Genomic DNA, 19,054 nt, shown 5'->3' with positions numbered 1-19,054 from the left:
ATTTAACCTAATAATAGTAAATCTTAGTAACTCATCACCGCTAAGAATTCCTTGGACTAAGTTTTCTTTTAATTTTCCTGTGATATCTCAAATCCTCAAATCATGCCTTCCTCGCTGCAATCTCATACATGTTTGTATAAAGCATGTGGATTCTTCATGAAATTGGTGGCATAGGACTTGGATTGGGGTCATGGCTCTATATTGAACTGATACGCTTAGAATCTATATTTAAAATACAATGGGATCTATATTGAACTGAGTATTTTCAGTGTGGAGGAAGCCATGTGGATTGCTGGAGCTTTCTATTTCTGTGCATAAGGATTTATATTACAAGTTGTATATAATTCAAAGTAATTGTTGTAATCTACATTATCGAAGATTATTTTATTATTTGAGATTAACTTCTCCTACAAATATTATTGAGGTGGGTTTCATTTATTTCATCTCTTTAAATTCCAGTTCCCAAACTTCACTTATTGTAAATTAAGTTATATTATCAAATGATTTCTCTAGGATATTTCTCAATAGCTGCAGCATGTTATATTATCAAATGATTTCTCTAGGATATCTCTCAATAGCAGCAACATGTTATATTATCAAATGATTTCTCTGGATATCTCTCAATAGCAGCAACATGTCATATTATCAAATGATTTCTCTGGATATCTCTGAAGAGTAGTAGCATGTTAGAACTTTAATGTGAATTTTACTTTATCCTTGTTTTTAAAAATAAAACAATGAAAAAATTTTATTTAATTTTTCTACATTTTTATCCCTACAAATAGTAGGGCAAAGACAACCTCTAAAGAGTTCATTGGGATTAAAATATAACATGTAATCTTATTCAAAATTCTATGTCCTTCTATTTCCCATATAATAACATAACAAATTTTAGATCAAAAATTTAATAATGTATTATCATGTATTTTTCATAAAAATTTTAGTTAATTAAAATAAATCATTGATTTTTAATTAGGGTTAGGGATAAGTTTGGGATTGGAATAAGATTAGAGTTAAGTCTAATTATAATTAAGGTTACAATTCAATCAGATTAATAGTGAGGGGTGTGTTTCAATTAGTGAAGAGTTAGAATTTAATAAGTTATAAGGTTTCATAAATTTAATAAGGAATAGGGTTCAATTAGGGTAGGGCCATGTTCATTTAGGATTAGAGTTAAGGGTTATAAATGATTAGGATTTGATTAGGGGATGGATTATAGTTTAATTATGATTACAAATTTGGTTCAATAAGGCTATCATAAATTTTGAATATTGGATAATGTGCAACAATGTATTAGGTAATAATGTAAAAAATATTGGATACAATAAGATTGACTCCAAGATTACATTTAAATGTATTTAACATTTAATTAAATTAACATATATTTGATTAAATATGCCAGAGATAAATCATTTTTTAATCATCTATTAGGTAATAATGTAAATGGGATTGCATGCAACAAGATAAACTCCAAGATTAAGGTTAAAAATATGTGTGAGAAGGATAAATATAGATTTTTCTATTTAATATAGTTGATTTAAGTATGCAAAACATAAATGTTTTTCTAATTAAAATTAAACACAAATAAAAGTTATTACATAGGGATATAAGGTATGTTTAATTTAACAAAACTTGAAATCAATTTTAAAGTTAATCAATTTAAGCTGACTTATTATTGAGCCAGCTACTTTTATTAAAAGTAACTTGGTTTTAAATTAGGGTTACAGATAAGTTTGGGATTGAAATAAGATTAGGGTTAGGTCCAATTAATGTTATTGTTACAATTCAATTAGGTTAATGGTGATAGTTATGTTTCAATCAGGGAAAGTGTTAGAGTTCAATAAGGAGTAGGGTTCAATTAGGGTCGTGATTCAATTGGAGTCAATTTTAATTCAAGATTAGAGTTAAGTTTACAAATTATTAGGATTAAAATTTGGAAACGATTATAGTTTAATTAGGATTACAATTTTGGTTCAATAAGATTTAGGGTTAGGTTTTAATAACAATTGAGGTTTAATTACTTAGTTAGGGATAAAGTTCAATAAAGTTAAATATTTATATTTAGGTTTAGCATTAGAGATAGGGCTAGGATTATTCAATATGTTAGGGTTGGGAATCAAATATGTTTAGGGTTAGGGTTTGGGTTAGAATTCAATTAGTGGAAGGGTAAGGGTTAGGGCTCATATAGAAGGGTAAGGGTTAGGGATCATATAGAAGGGTAAGGGTTAGGACTCATATAGGATTGAGTGCAACTAGGATTAGGGTTAGGGTTCAGATAATATTAGGATTATGGTTCCATAAGGTTTAGGGTTAGAGTTTAAATAGGGCATGTTTGCCTAGGGTTAGGGTTATGGTTCAATTTGGGTTAGGGTTCAAGTTTTGGTTCAATTAGACTCAAGATTAGAGACCAATTAGTGTTAAAATTTTATTAGATTTAAGATTACCATTAAAGTTTAATTAAGGTAAGGGTTAATGTTGTGGTTCAATTAGGTTAAGGATAAGTTGGGGATTGAAATAAGATTAGGGTTAGGTTCAATTAAGGTTAAGGTTAGAATTGACTTAGGTTAATAGTGAGTGGTGTATTTCAATTAGGGAAAGGGTTAGAATTTAATAAGGTATAAGGTTCAATTAGGGTTTACATTCAATTATGATTAGGGTTAAGGTTTATAAATTATTAATATTTTATTAGGGGATGGATTATAGTTTAATTAGGATTAGAATTTTGGTTTAATAAGGGTTAGGGTTAAGTTTTAATTATAGGTAGGGATTTAATTAAGGTTAGATTTAATGTTGAATAAGAATAAATATTCAGTTAGTGTTAGGGTTAGAATTAGGGATATGATTCTTCAATATGCAGTAATGCTATTTAAACTTCTATCTACCATATAAGAACATACCAAATTTTTGATAAAGAAAATTACATAGGTAGTGGTATGCATCAAAACAAATTATATCAAATAGTTATTGTTTCATAGATTTTTTAAACAATAGGGTCAACCTTTTATAATGAATTTTGATTAATAATTTCTTTATTTTTCAAAAAACAAAATCTATTTAATATCACCATAATCTAAATATGATAATATGATAAAGCTCTCTATACATTTTGAATATTAAAATGTAAGACATATGATGAAATATCTATGCAACTTTTTCTATTAGGTATAATGTAAAAAGGATTGGATACAACAAGATTGACTCCAATATTATGTTTGAAAATATTTGATATTTAATTAATTTAATATATTCTATTTAAATATGCTAAACATAAATAATTTTCTAATTATCTATTGGGTAATAATTTAATAGGGATTTGTATGCAACAAGATCTTTATAAATTATTAATCTCCAACCTTACTACAAAATTGACATAAGATAGTTTGAAATGTAAGGCTTGACATAAGATATACATAAAACAAGTCTATTGCAAAGACTTTACTATTTATTAGTTGTTGAATTAAGGTCGGGCTACAATTAGATATAAGATTAGCTTTAGCCTTCAATTATGATTAAAAGAAAAAATGCTTTCAATTATGATTAAAAGAAAAAATGCTTTTCAAAATAGATATCTCTCGGCGTATTTTACATAGATTTATTTAAATATAGGTATACTAGTCATATTCGTAAATCATATTGAGGGTAACTCTAACCCTAAATCCTAGACCATATTGAGCCTTAAACCTAAACTGAACTTAAATAAACCCTTAACCTTAAAACTAACTGCAAATTAAGCCAAATCGAACAATAACCCTAACCATGAGGTAAACGCTAAAAGAAATTACCCTAAATCCTAAGCCTAGCATAACTCTAATTAACTCTAACCTTACACCTAATTGTAAATGTAAACCTAACCCTAAACCTAACCCTAAACATTATGCCCAAACCTAAGCCTAATAATACAATAGCCTATTTATATATTAACTAATTATTTTATCATTTTATTATATAAAATATGTCGAGATGGAGGCCCTAACCCTAAACATTAAGCCTATATATAATAGTACTATAGATTAGTATATAAAATGAAGTATAAAAGTGAATAATTATTAAATATATAATGGGGATACATACTTTTATATTTAATTTTATAAAAGTGAATAAACTTTTCAGTTATAAAAGTTTAACTTATAAGTGAATAAAGTTTATAAAGTGAATAAAATTTCACATATAAGTGAAAGTTTAATTTTATAAGTGAAAGTTTAATGAGTTTTATAGGTTTTATAAATTTAATAAAGTTTTATAAGTGAATGTTTATTAACTTTTGAATTATATTAAACTTATAAGTGAAAGTGAAAGTTTATTCACTTTTGAATAAACTTTATAATTGAAAGTTTGTTCACTTTTAAAATTCACTTTTTATAAAATTAAATATAGAAGTATTATTCACCCACTAGTACAAACTAATATATACGTCCTAAATATTTATTAATAAACATAAGGATGATCTTATTTAAACTTTGGACTTGTTTAATATTTTATTCAATATATTTTAATTATATTTTTAGTATAAGTTTAAAAAATTAGTATAAAAAAAAAATATTAAAAAAAATTTAAAATATTATATAAATAAAATATATGAAAAAAATAAAAAATATAATATAAACTAGCAGTTGCACGCTAGTGTGCGTGCAACGGGAAGCCGATAGGTAAAATGGTTTGGGGAACTGGTTTTGTTAATGAAGCAGAAATATGTGCAGTATTTTTTTTAAAAGTGTGAATTTTCCAAATTTCTTTAATCTATGTTTTACCAAATCACCACCAAAAAAATGCATCATAGCAGAAATGAAACTTTGTATAGAAAGTATTAATATTTGAGTGACAAATTTGCACAAGGGTGAAGAGAAAGCAGCAAGTTATGCTCATTCATTGAATTCAGTTGTTAAACATAGTGGATTTCAGCAAAGGGGAAAATTGAATGAAATGTAGCAATGATGGAAGAGAGTAACATAAGTAAGAAACCGTGAATGTTACAATGTCAATAAGTGTAAGCAGTCACTGTGGGAGGCTAGATCTTAACGACTCTTTAAAACATGATATGGTAATGGTGTCGTCGTCTTGAACATGTTAATATTTGAGAAGATAGGGCTGTGAGATGTAAAATAGCAGGTTTGAAAGAATCAAATAATTTGAAAGCTGTTGAAAGCTGCAAGATGTGTAATGGCTGATGACGGATTGACCTGCAGTGCATGGAAATCAAGTAAGTACATTTGTCAGCAATAGAAAGTGTTACAGAGAACGAAATATGCAAGGTTTAAACCTAAATGAGAACAACTTACTTCTTGATGAGCAACAACATAAAGCCAATGCGATCAACTTGTTTTAAATTACAACGCCTGCTGAGTTTTAAAGCCTGCAAATTGTGGAAAACGGTAAATTTTAAAGTTGTGTATCAAAGTGTTGGGCACATTTAAAAGTGAATTTTGTGTTTCAATGAATGAAGTGTTAAATATATTATTTATGTCATGTTTAGTAGTATGGAGTGAGGAAATGACCTGGTAAAGTAGAATAAATATACATTAAAATTGCAGTATAGAAAGAGTTTTAAAGCTTGTAACTTTGGAATTTTTCAAGTGTTACTTTTATTGAATAGTACAATGCTACAATTTATAAAATAATTTAATAAATAGGAAAAAAATTTGGCATGTGAAAATGAGAGTAACAAGTAATACCTGACAAGAAAGAGGAACTGGCAATATATATTTTGCTTATCATGGTGAGGAAGGTCATGTATATCAAGCAAGTCAACCTTCATAGTTTTGTAAGAGGCAATTTGTAACTATTGCAACTTGAATGAAGTGCAATCCTGTAGAGAGAAGTATGTGAAAAAATTAGGCAAAGTGTCTCATATTCATAATTAGGCAGAAAACAATGATTTAATGTGAAAAAATTCTGTTTTCTGAATCACTAAATTAGAACAATGGGAAGTGGGCCTTGTATGATGAAGTCTAAACAAGTGAATAAAAATTCTAAGATGAGGATTGTTCTGAATCATTGAGCATACAAGCTGGAACTACGAGTGTTGTGTTGATGTCATTTAAAGAAATGAGTAGCACAAAGTAGAATGGCTAAAATTAAATACCATTAAAATTCTCAATGAGACATTATAACAAACTATGCAAAACACTGCAAAACATTTTGACGTAAGTAAAATGTCGAAAAATAGGAAATTCGAATATAATAGAATCAAGAAGAGGCAAAGATTTGAAAACCGAGAAGAGTATAAAAGGAGATTGTTAATCAAGCATTTTGAAATATTTTAATATAGAAAAGCAATTTTCTTGCAATAAAATGGAACAGTGGGAAGTGGACATTGTATGACGAAGTCTAAACAAGTGAATAAAAATTCAAATATGAGAGTTGGTCTAAATCATTGAAAATATAAGTTTGACCTGTGGAGTGTTGTGTGGATGCCATTTAAAAAAATGTGTAGCACAAAGTAGTATGTCCAAAATTAAATATCATTAAGATTGGCAATGATGCATTGTAGCAAAGTATGCATTTATAGAAATCAAACTTACAGAGAATGCTTCATTTATCTCATAATAGCCTATTTATTTCCCAGAGAGTGGTTTTCCAAATCCCCGGAGCAGTTTCAAAAAAGAAGTTCCAGTGAAGATTATAAGTTACTGGAATAAAAAGTATATTCATTTAAAAGCGACTTTTATTAAATACAGTAACATTCTACTTGTATGCCTAGGCACAGCTACATCATGACCAAAACCAGAAGCAATTTCCTGAAGTGAAGATAAGCACCCATTGTGTATTTGAAAAAGAGGTTATCTATGAATAAAATATAATTAAATACTCTCGGTGCTCACCATCTCAAGTAGTTTGTTAGACTTTAATGTGGTAATAGAAATCATTTTTCCAAGCATACCGATTTATAAAATAATGAACTATTGAATTTATGAAACATATAATTCTAAGTGCCAACCAAGTTTTAATTGCTAATCAATGATAGGATCTCTTGTTTATTTATATCTTAAGGATTCTATCTAACCATACAGTATGCTGTCCTAAAATCATCTCTAAAGATGGAGGTATGTTCGTTACCATTTTAAATGATAGGTAGGTACATCACATTTGCAATGTGAATTTATATAGCCAGAGAAGGAGCATTCTGAGAATATTTAAATAATTAAAATGGAGATTGTTGAACAAATAATTCTTGAAACAAATAACATCTTATTAAAAAATTACAAGTAAAACTTATATGGGAGTTGGAATCCACTAAATGATGAACTCCACTAAAAAAAGAGAACAGTAAAGTTAACACATGGGACTTAGGTTTGCATAGTACGATAATATCTTGACATAAGCAAAGCGTCGTAAAATAGAAAATTCGAATATAATAGAATCGAGAAGAGGCAAAGATTTGAAAACCGAGAAGAGTATGTGGTGGTGGTCATTCACAAAAGAGAAAGGTTGAGAGTAATGTTATTTGTGAAACAAAATGACAATAATTAGTTATACTACTAATAAAGTGAGAAAGGAAGTAGTGAATTGAAATAGGGAACATCATTAGCAGAGCAGAATAGTTAAAAATGAGAAAGAAGAATGCAAAGAATGTTATTAATGCAAGGGAGAACGGCATACCAGTTGATTTTGGTGTCGGAGAGGGTGTTAAGCATCAATCTCGGGAATCTGTTGTATGAGATGTGCAGAACTTGTGACATCCACCTACAATTGTGTGTCAAAACATTCATTAGAAATCATGTATAAAGTGGAAATATAAACACGATTGAAATGTTGTACTGTTGATTAAACAGAAAAACAATTGTATTGTGAAATGCTTACATAAAGGCAGCCTCATATAACTAAAGAATGTCTGTTGACCACAACCCAAAAAGTGCCTTTACCATTATCTATAAAGTAACATCTCACTAATTATCCAACCTTTGCAAGTCTTATACAAAAGGAATATAACTTGAAATATGGGGAACAAAATGAATAGATATTGGTGAAATAAGAAAGCTGATTTAGTTTGGTTGGTCAAAGGTTTTGCTTGCATTGAAGGAAGCGACGTTAGAATGATTAATTTGCTAAAGTTGGAAAGCAGCTATAAAGTATAAATTGGGAAATGACCTGAAAATGTTTGTTTGTAATTGGCATGGAGTGCAATCATGGGTATGTTGTTGTCTGGTAATATGTATCTGTACATCAAAAAGAAGAAATATGGTTAGTTTCTGAAATTCAACATATATACAATTCATGTGCCAAAAGAACTGAAGGGGCGTGGCAAAGGGAAGTAATTGTCATACTTGGGTGAGCTGTTTATGTTGGAGCAGTGACTTTTGAATGGTACAGACACTTTTGTAATGAAAGTCACCAGAGGACAATACACAAGCGCTATAACAATGAGAATAATAAAAGTTGTTAGAAATGTTTGAGTTGTGTAAAGTTTAAAACTGATTAGAAATATTTTCATGTTAGTGTTAAAAGTGGTAGAAAGTTAATTGTATGCCTATCTTTCTCTTTAGGGTTCAATCGGATGTATCGTATACTAACTTGTGCTTTGCAAAGTAGCATTTTGGTATGAAGTCACCTTCATATCTTTTTATGCTGGGCAGGAAAAGAATCTTTTATTATTCAAAAAGTACTAATGTACATTATGTAACGTATAATCAAATAAAACAACGTATGAGAATCTTTTAATAATTACTTCATATCTTGATATGCGTCAGCGGGAAAAGAATCTTTTATCATTCAAAAAGTAGCAATGTACACTATGAAACATAAATTCTAATGAAATAACGTATGAGAAGCTTTTAATAATTAACAAGTTACAATAATGCATTTTCATTGCAAATAGAAAATTGGGCTATGGTTTTATATTATAAGCCGTTACCTGCCATGCTGCAATCCTCAAAACTGGCATATGGAAATTGGAGGCTTTGAGATTGGCTCAAGTTGCCTGGTGTGTTGCAGGCCTTGGATCCTTCCGTTGAAATCACAGCTGGAAAGTATTTGTAAAACAAAAGTTTCATATGAGAGGGAAAGATGCAGTGATCCACAGGTTTTATGTTGTCTTCTATTTAACTGTGAAATTGTACAGTTAAATATTTCTAATAGTGTGAGATGGAGCTTAATATTGGTGTACATTGAAAGAATTTTTTTGTAGCATATACAGAAACTTAGATAGTATTATTTCTTTCTTTTCTATCTATGCATATTAAGAAAAACAAAGAAAAAGAACAGACTAAGCATAGCATTGTTATGTCATACCTGGGTGAGTTGTTTATGTTGCAGTAGCGAGTTTTGAATGGAACAAATAGTTTTGTAACAAAAGTTATCAGAGGATAATACACAGATGCTCTAACAGTGAGATCAATAAAAGTTGTTAGAAATGTTTGAACAGTGTAAAGTTTAAAACTGATTAGAAATATATTTATTTTAGTGTTAAAAGAGTTAGAAAGTCGATGTTTTGCAAAGAAAAAGTATAGAGTAAGTATAGCATTTTTTTTTGTGTGTATAACTTTGTAACTGACCTGATTAGTGTCATAAATCTGGAATGTAGTGAAGTTTGAAAACACCCTAAATTTTTTTGTTTGTTGTCTGCAATTTTTGCAAGGGCAACACAGTGATAGATTTGAGATATTTAAATCTGTTTGCAATGAGGAGATAAAACATTAGAATAAAGAATGGGAGAAGTGGTCAATAGCTATAATGGTCAAATGTGAATTATTTTAAGAAACCAAAAGGAATATGACCTGAAATATGGGGAACAAAATGAATGGATATTGGTGAAATAGGAAAGGTGATTTAGTGTGGTCGGTCAAAGGTTTTACCTGCATTGAAGAAAGGCATGTCAGAAGGTTTAATTTGGTAAAGTTGGAAAGCAGATATAAAGTATAAATTTAGATATGACCAGAAAATGTTTGGTTGTAATCGACATGGAGTGCAATCATGGGTATGTCGTTGTCTGTTAATATGTATCTCTACAACAAAAAGAAGAAATATGGTTAGTTTCTTAAATTCAACATATATACAATTCATGTGCTAAAAGAACTGAAGTGGCGTGACAAAGGGAAGTTAATGTCATACCTGGGTGAGTTGTTAATGTTGCAGTAGTGACTTTTGAATGGAATAGAGAGTTTTGTAACTAAAGTCACTAGAGGATAATACACAGGTGCTGTAAGAATGAGAATAATAAAAGCTGTTAGAAATGTTTAAGCAGTGTAAAGTTTAAAACTGATTAGAAATATATTCATTTTAGTGTTAAAAGAGTTAGAAAGGTAATTGTATCTGTATCTTTCTCTTTAGGGTTGCATGGAATGCATCCGGTACTAACTTGTGCTTTGTAAAGTAGCATTTTGCCACCAAGTCACCTTCATATGTTGACATGCTCTGGCAGGGAAAGAATATTTAGTTACTCAAAAAGTGCCAATGTACAGTATGAAACATAATTTGTAATAAAATAACATATGTGAATCTTGTAATAATAACTTTGTATGCTGATATGCATTAGCAGGAAAAGAATCTTTTATCATTCAAAAAGTAGAAATGTACATTATGAAACATAAATTCTAATCAAATAACGTATGAGAAGGTTTTAATAATTAAGAAGTTACAATAATGCATTTGCATTGTAAATAGAAAATTGGGCTATGGTTTTCTATTATAAGGCGTTACCTGCTATGGTCTAATCCTGAAAACTGGTATATGGAAATTGGAGGCTTTGAGATTGGCTCAGGTTGCCTGATGTGTTGCGGGCCTTGCATCCTTCCTTTGAAATCACATGTGGAAAGTATTTGTAAAACAAAAGTTTCAGATGAGAGGGAAAGATGCAGTCATCCACAAGTTTTATGTCGTCTTCTATTTAACTGTGAAATTGTACAGATACATATTTCTGATATTGTGAGATGGAGCTTAATAGTGGTATAGATTGAAACAAATGTTTCATAGCATATATAGAAACTTAGATACTATTATTTCTCTCTTCTATCTTTGCATATAAAAAAAAAAAGGAAAAAAACAGACTAAGCATAGCATTGTTATGTCATACCTGGGTGAGTTGTTTATGTTGCAGCTGTCAGTTTTGAATGGAAGAAACATTTTTGTAACAAAAGCTATCAGAGGACAATACATAGATGCTCTAAGAACGAGATTAATAAAAGCTGCTAGAAATGTTTGAGTAGTGTAAAGTTTAAAACTGATTAGAAATATATTCATTTTAGTTTTAAAAGAGTTAGAAAGTTGATGTTTTGTAGGGAAAAAGAACAGAGTAAGCATAGCATTGTTTTTTTTGTGTATAACTTTGTATAATTGACATTGAGAAGACTTTTTAGCTACAACCAGTGCTAACTTGAAAAGTGAGAAGTGTCCAAGCATGGGTATGTGGTTCTTTGTTAATATGTATCTCTACAACAAAAAGAAGCAATAGAATTAGTTTCTTAAATTTAACATATATACAATTTATGTGCCAAAACAACTGAAGTGGCATGGTAAAGAGAAGTTTGTTTATTAATTGATTTTATTTGAAGATTTGTTAGAATATGCCTTGAAAGAATTACATGGCCACATAAAAAGAAGAGAATGTAAACTATATGTGTTGGGTAGGTATGCATACCTTCAATTTGTAGTAGGAAATCTAGACTGAATGTTTGATTGAGAAGGTTTGCACTGGAGAGGCAATGTACTGTAGCTGGCGTACAAGGAGGGAAGTTAGTTAAAAGTGACAGAGAGCAATGTTAGAGCAGTAAAAGGTGTCAATAAAGTATGCTTGAAGCCAAAAAAATGTAAATATCATACCTGGGAGAGTTGCTTGTGTTGTTGCAGTAACTTTTGAATTGAAGAGACACTTTTGTAACAAAACTTATCAGAGGTATAATATATAGTTCCTCTAACAATGAGATTGATAAAAGCTGTTACAAATGTTCGAGTTGTATAAAGTTTTAAACTGATTAGAAATATATTCATTTTAGTGTTAAAATACTTAGAAATTTAATTATGGGGTGAGGAACAGATGTTTTGCAGTCAAAAAGAACATACTAAGCATAGCATTGTTTTTATTGTGTATAACTTTGTATAATTGACATTGATTAGTATAAAAGTTTGTTAACAGAGTACATTCTAAGCAATAAAAGTGACATATCATACCTGAGATAGCTGTATATGTTGGAGGAGTGAGCAATGTGAATGCGCAATGCATTGCAGCTGTATTATACCTGATATATCTGTAGACAATTATTGAAGCGTGTATAGATAGGAAGACTTGTGTGTGGTGTTCAATGCAGCATGGAGGATGTCTTAGAATGAATGCAATCTAAAATGAACAGTGAGGGAAAAAGAGTTAGTATGAGGGACGATTAAGAAAGTGCATGTTGTGAAGAGGTATGACAATGTAAAATTGTAATTACCTTGTTGAAAGTAGTGGAATGTAAGAAAGATGGTTTTGGAGCAAAAGTTTTTAAGGTGAATAGATATCTGTTTGCGCAGAGAGTAGCTGCAAACGAGTTTCTTCTTTCTTTCTAATGGTTGTATAAGGATTATTTTGCAGTTTGGAAAACCTTTCAAAAGAGAATGGTGGTTCGATCCGTATTCCATCAATTGTCTTGACTCTGGAAATAGCTGTGAATGTGAGGCCTTGCTTTTCAGTATTACCTATGTCAATGGTAGCTGTATCTAATGTAAGACCTTGGGATTTGTGAATAGTGATGGCCCAAGACATTGTTAAAGGCACTTGCATACGCCTACCTCGCGTTATTGGCAAAATGGGTATATCTTTTGGATGTGCTATATCCCATGGAGGTCCATTATAATCATTGAATTGGACAACCACATATTTTGGCAAGTCTGGTGGTTTTGTATTGTTTTCATATACAATTTGTTTTATGAGACCAATAGCACCATTAACAAGGCCAACTTTGATCCACAAGTTAGCTATTAACATCACTTGCTGATCAATAGAAAGTAATACTTCCAATGGTAGCTGTTCATTGGTGTCATATTCAGTATTTGTTTGCTTAGCAATTTTAGCTAAACTTAGAGCGACAGGCAAATTTAATTCTTTGAGCATTTTCCTGTTATGCAAGCGTGCAGATTCATTTGTTGCAAACAAGTGGATTGAAGAGTTGAAATCTTTCTTTTGTTGAATAGTTAATGTTGCATTTGTCTGGCACATTAGAAACTGCCAATCATGTTGGAGTGCTTGAGCGTTTCTTAAGTTGTGAAGAAGTGCTCTGAATTGTTGTTGTCTTATAGATGCACCTTGCTGGCGGAAAATAGTATCCAATGTTATGACAATAGTAAAAGAATGCCATAAACTGAGGGCTGTAGAGTGTGAAGCATATATAGGTTTATCCATAACAGGGGGAAGCTGAGCAAGATCACCAACAAGAATCATGGACACGCCACCAAAGTTGTCATGTTGTTTGTTAGGGAATGCTTGGCGTAAACGGTTATCTATCTTAAGTAGTAGTTTCGGGCCCAAAAAGCTCATTTCGTCTATCAGAATATATTTGATATGTTTCAATTGCTCTTACAATGTCATTAATGATTGCCCTGTCAAAGGATGCATTTCTCTTATAGGTATGCGCAACCCTGCATGGATTGTTGTCGCTTGTATATTAAATGCAGCAACTCCTGTTGGTGCTAAAACAAGCAATGGGTTTTCCGTCATAGGTGGAGATATGTTTAATTCTCTTCTAATACAATATATTAAAAATGATTTACCAGTGCCAGCAGTGCCTTGAACAATCATTCGTAAAGGTGTTGTTGCAGATTGATTATTATGATGTTGTAGAATGATGTTGAGCGCAACTTTTTGCTGAGGCGATAGCTGGTTTTTTTTTGTGTCTTGGCTGGAGATTTGCATGCTAGTGTGTTGGGATTTTAGCTTGCTTGTAGCTATGAACTGAAGGGCAGTGGAGTCTAGTTGATCAACCACAACAGTTGCTCCCCAAAAGTGGCTAATATCGTAATCACGACGGCCTAGCATTTGCAGATCATTCTGGACAAAGTTATTTGAAGCTCCCATTTGTGAGAGCTGCTCCCACTCGTACAGATTTGTATCATCTTGATGTTGGGAACCATTATTGTCACTGTCATCTTCGTTTGGAAGGGTGCAATCATCTATAATTTGTTGATTTCCCAAACGGTTGTAATTTGTCTTTTTAAAGTTTTTCCAATTTTTTATAATTTGTTCCTTTGAAGCTCCTATTTCAGTTGGGATGTCACGGAATGGTTTGTATAGCAGCAATTCAGACAAACAAAAAATCTCAAACTGATTGGTATCTTCATTTGGAGGCTCTGTAAACTGAGGATATACAGTCACAATTGCTTTTTTATCCCTGATGTGCCATTTTGTTTTTTTGCATTGAGAATTATAGGAAAACCCTTGTGCTGATTGTAGAAAATTTGTTGCATTTAATTCAAAAGGGAGCTGCATATAAGCATGGATATAAGTTGTGGAAAGGTCAGCTCCATTATCTGATTTTATGACACGGTGCAGTATTTTTCTGCCAACATTTAGAGAGACAAATTGTCGGCTACAACTTAGAAGAGGCAATTTCTGTAACATATGGCAAGTTTCTTGTGCACTGATATCATGGTCTACTACTATGCCCATCATAAATTTTTGATATGTTAATAAAATGCTATCTTCAGATTTACTTGTATTTAGTATTGTTTTCAGCATTTCAATATAGGATTGCGATTTGTTTTCTGATTTTGAAGCATACTTTGAAATGTATTGGAGGACAGCTTTTTTTGAAGTGACTGGTTGACAATCGATATTAGCTCTCCATAGTGAAAGCATCCAAGGATTATGAATATTTAAACGATCATCATTCCTTGCAGGTTTATAGCATGGGTTGTTGTCATTGTCAACTGTCAATGTAGACATCTCTTGTTGAACCCATGGAGCTTTGTAACGACATTCAAATGTGGGACCTTTTTTCTTGAGGCATGTTTGTTCTGTACATTTTGTGTGTCTCTGTAAAGTATTAAGCAATGCTTCATAATCCAATGCAGCATCCATGGTGAAGATTTTTTTTGTATCAGCTAGGCAAGGGTCATCCATTGCAGTGTAGGGCATTGCATTCATGCGGTCTGCTGCAATGCGAGGGTTCCAAGCAGAAACATATTGGTCGAAGAAAGTTTTTGCCATTTGCACCTCATTATCATCTGTCCAATTAATGGTCTCCATATTTGGTGCTCCAGGGAGCCATAAGAAGCCATGAATATGGCCTGAGCCTCGATGTTGCCATTCATACCTATACCAATGATCCTTTGCTTGGAACAACTTTTGAATAATTTCTTCACGAAATATTGTAAATCTGTTGTGAAGGTATAATGTTGTTATATGTGGATTGCAGATCACATGGTCTGTAAGTTGTTTTCTTGTAAACTGTGTGGTTTGGCCATCATTTTCAGAGAAAAGCCTATGCAAATCAGGCCATTTGGTATCAGCTGAACTTAATGTAAAGAACAGTGTTGGGGGCCCCAATTGGGAGATCATTGCAGTAAGCTCTTTTCTAGATTTACGCCAATATGCACGGGTGCCTCGAAGAGTTGCGCCAAAGCGCAACAATTGGCTAGGCAGCTGATCATCAGGAGTGTTTTGCAATCGTCCATGGAGTGCTTCGATAGTGGTTGGGACAGACTCTCCCAAATTAGTTTTAATGAAGATAGCTGCAGATTGTTGCGAACGATGTCTCATAATTAGATTGTAAATATAATACCGGAATCTAACATGCTGCCCAAATCTTTGATCAGCATATCTAAGTAAGTGGAGAGCATATTCATGTAAATAAACATGCTTGATACGTGGCTGTAGTGGAAGTGCAACTCCAGATGGGAAAAGGGTTGGGAATGCCATGCCTAACAAGCCTATTGTATTATATTCATTTATCGGAGACAAGTTTATTTCAGGCCAAGGGATATTATTATTAGTATCAACATCTAACTGCAAGGTTCTCTTAACTGTATCTAGTTCGCGGGGTGGAGGAGGCAGTTTTGGAACAAAAGATGATGACATATTTGCATCATATTCATTGCAATTGTCCAGAAGGTCTTCTGTTGGTGGAATACCTGTTACATCAGTATGCTCTTCTAAAGAGCGTAGCATATTTGATATATCTGTTGTAGTATTAGGAAGCAGGTTGACAGCATCAAAGTCTATGACAACATCATTATAGTACTGGTCATGTTGTATTTTATAGCTCAATGCATCCATAACATGGAATTTATTCACATAACAATCATATTTTGTGCCTTGTATATTACTTCGATGGACAATAAGAACTTCAAGGTCTTTTAGTCTTCGTGGCAAAAGCTTTGCAATTTCTGAAATATCTTGGGGGAAACTTATTGTGTGACCAGAATATTTGTATTGGCCACCTTTTCCATGTCTGACTTGCAAAACAGGAGCAACCCTAGCTATAAGCATCTCTTCTACTTGTGTAAGTTTTTTTAAGACAACAGGTTGCTCGCCTGGGTCTAAGTTATTTGCCAAGGAGAAACGATGAACACCATTTTCAGAAAAGCATCTTGAACAAATAATGGGTTGTTGGTTCTCGCATAGCAGCATTCCAATATATCTTTCCTTACAAATACTACATGTTTGAAGCATGGACAGCGAATCAATGCGATGGCGGAAGGCTTGCAATGCTTGAATGTACTGCACAGAAGAGAAACAATTTGTTGTGCATTGTTGTGTTGTTGTAGGCTGCAATATTGTCTGATGGTGTAGAGGTTGCCTGTTTTGTGTTACATGTTTCTGTTGTAGCTTGCTACTATGCAATGAAGGTTGTTGTATTTGCTCTGATACAATACTGGTCTGGCCAGATGAGAAAGGAAGGCTTTGATTCAAAATAGGCGAATCTGAATTGATCATCTGTGGGGTGTTGCATGGTGGAGGTGTAGGCAAGAGCATTTTGTGTTTCATTCGCTCCAGGCGACGCTTTTTAGAGATTTGTTCTCTATGTTGTGCATAATAGCGACAATTCTGTTCTCTTTTTTTCGCTTTCCTAAGATTGCATCCTTGTGGTGTGTTCTGCATTAATATTTAAGAGAATTTAAATGAACGCAGCATATAAGATGTTGAGTGTGCAAGAAACAACCGGTAAAGATAGTGTCTATGTTGTAATCTATATAGTTACATTTGAAACTTCTGTTTGATGCAATCTTTTAATTGCACATGTTAGATACTTTTGCACAAAGATTAAGCACATGACCATACAGATAACTGTACATGCATTGAGACATGTATGCACATAAAAGAATATGCCTAGAGACAAGGTTCCTTACATATGTAGGTACATAACTTTGAAGAGACACAATGTTGTGTATGTTGATATCTATGCACCGTGAGTGGCTTCCTTTGTGTGAGCATGTTTATAGGTGTGTGGTACTTTGCAGCTATGTCAAAATGTGTTTGTATGGTTTTTCTTTATAAATGTATATACCAATTTTCATGATATACACATACATGTGTACATATTTCTATACAGAAGCACAAGCACATACATACAATCATTTATGCAGTGGTGCATACATGCACATAAAAAAGATGTTGCAGATGGATTTACTTATGTATGCAGGCACATAACTTTCAAGATATATAAGATTGTTCATGTGTATATATATCTGTTCTGAATGCCTTCCTTTGTATGTACATGTATAGAGATGCATATATGGTTGTATGTATGTGAGTATGCAGCTGTGGAGGACCATATGTATGCATGTACGTGTATGGAAATATATGTAAATGCACATAGAAATCTATATGTATCTTTGTATATCGTGATACATAAATGGAGATATTTATCTTTATGGATGGCAGTAAAATATTGGAGAGAACATATAAGGCAACAAATATTTACATAAATTGAATGAATACAAAGAAGAATACGAAAGTTGTTGGAAGCTCAAAACTTGCATTTTAATTTACAGTTCAACATTAATGAGATGCATAAGTGTGTCTGGACCAAGTATCAAAACGTATCTAAAAGGATTCAAAATATTACAATAAAAGAAAGAGACAGGTCAACAAAATGCTTTGAATATATAATAACAATAAACATAAAAGAACATTGTACAAGATATTGAGTGTGGAAGAAACAACCGGTAAAGATAGTGTCTATGTTGCAATCTATATAGTTACATTTGAAACTTCTGTTTGATGCAATCTTTGAATTGTACATGTTAAATATTTTTGCACAAAGTTGAAGCACATGACCATACAGATAAGTATACATGCATTGAGACATGTATGCACATAAAAGAATATGGCTAGAGACAAGGTTACTTACATATGTAGGTACATAACTTTCAAGAGACACAATGTTGTGTATGTTCATATCTATTCACCGTGAGTGGCTTCCTTTGTGTGAACATGTTTATAGGTGTGTGGTACTTTGCAGCTATGTCACAATGTGCTTGTATGGTTTTTCTTTATAAATGTATATACCAATTTTCATGATATACACATACATGTGTACGTATTTCTATACAGAAGCACAAGAACATACATACAATCATTTATGCAGTGGTGCATACATGCACATAAAAAAGATGTTGCAGATGGATTTACTTATGTATGCAGGCACATAACTTTCAAGATATATAAGGTTGTTCATGTGTATATATATCTGTTGTGAATGCCTTCCTTTGTATGTACATGTATAGAGATGCATATATGGTTGTATGTATGTGAGTATGCAGCTGTGGAGGACCATATGTATGCATGTATGTGTATGGAAATATATGTAAATGCACATAGAAATCTATATGTATCTTTGTATATCGTGATACATAAATGGAGATATTTATCTTTATGCATGGCGGTAAATATTGGAGAGAACATATAAGGCAACAAACATTTACATAAATTGAATGAATACAAAGAAGAATATGAAAGCTGTTGGAAGGTCAAAACTTGCATTGTAATTTACAGTTCAACATTAATGAGAAGCATAAGTGTGTCTGGACCAAGTATCAAAATGTATCTAAAAGGATTCAAAATATTACAATAAAAGAAAGAGACAGGTCAACAAAATGCTTTGAATATATAATAACAATAAACATAAAACAACATTGTACAAGATATTGA

At 31.9% G+C, this 19,054-nt stretch overlaps 2 protein-coding genes and 2 long non-coding RNA genes across 5 annotated transcripts; all 4 read right to left on the bottom strand.

Moving 5' to 3' along the window:
* Positions 1–5,060: 5,060 nt before the first annotated feature.
* LOC131039751 (uncharacterized) lies at positions 5,061–9,513 on the bottom strand. 2 transcript variants are annotated; one of them, XR_009372162.1, is made up of 7 exons: positions 9,489–9,513; positions 9,226–9,315; positions 8,849–8,956; positions 7,597–7,680; positions 5,670–5,803; positions 5,277–5,350; positions 5,061–5,177 (listed from the first exon to the last, which is right to left on the bottom strand). It is a non-coding gene; the product is annotated as an uncharacterized LOC131039751 (long non-coding RNA). The 2 variants fall into 2 exon arrangements; XR_009372161.1 differs by lacking the exon at positions 9,489–9,513 and having other exon boundaries at positions 9,226–9,373.
* A 9-nt stretch (positions 9,514–9,522) lies between these two features.
* On the bottom strand, positions 9,523–9,916 carry LOC131874798 (uncharacterized). The gene is made up of 3 exons (XR_009372160.1): positions 9,869–9,916; positions 9,711–9,788; positions 9,523–9,604 (listed from the first exon to the last, which is right to left on the bottom strand). It is a non-coding gene; the product is annotated as an uncharacterized LOC131874798 (long non-coding RNA).
* A 2,493-nt stretch (positions 9,917–12,409) lies between these two features.
* On the bottom strand, positions 12,410–13,441 carry LOC131875362 (uncharacterized). The gene has a single exon (XM_059219462.1). The coding sequence runs from the start codon at positions 13,439–13,441 to the stop codon at positions 12,410–12,412; it is 1,032 nt and encodes a 343-aa protein (XP_059075445.1).
* A 39-nt stretch (positions 13,442–13,480) lies between these two features.
* On the bottom strand, positions 13,481–17,002 carry LOC131039755 (uncharacterized). Its single transcript, XM_057972589.2, has one exon. The coding sequence runs from the start codon at positions 17,000–17,002 to the stop codon at positions 13,481–13,483; it is 3,522 nt and encodes a 1,173-aa protein (XP_057828572.2).
* Between the last annotated feature and the right edge of the window lie 2,052 nt (positions 17,003–19,054).

This window comes from Cryptomeria japonica, chromosome 4 (genome assembly GCF_030272615.1).
Source record: "Cryptomeria japonica chromosome 4, Sugi_1.0, whole genome shotgun sequence".
Classification (NCBI taxonomy): Eukaryota; Viridiplantae; Streptophyta; class Pinopsida; order Cupressales; family Cupressaceae; genus Cryptomeria; species Cryptomeria japonica.
Note: the sequence above shows the minus strand (reverse complement) of the source record. Positions and strands in the feature narration are given on the sequence as shown.

Bases quoted from the DNA above. Each gene is read 5' to 3' on its own strand.
- LOC131039755 (XM_057972589.2), bottom strand. From the start codon at position 17,002: ATGCAGAACACACCACAAGGATGCAATCTTAGGAAAGCGAAAAAAAGA.
- LOC131875362 (XM_059219462.1), bottom strand. From the start codon at position 13,441: ATGAGCTTTTTGGGCCCGAAACTACTACTTAAGATAGATAACCGTTTA.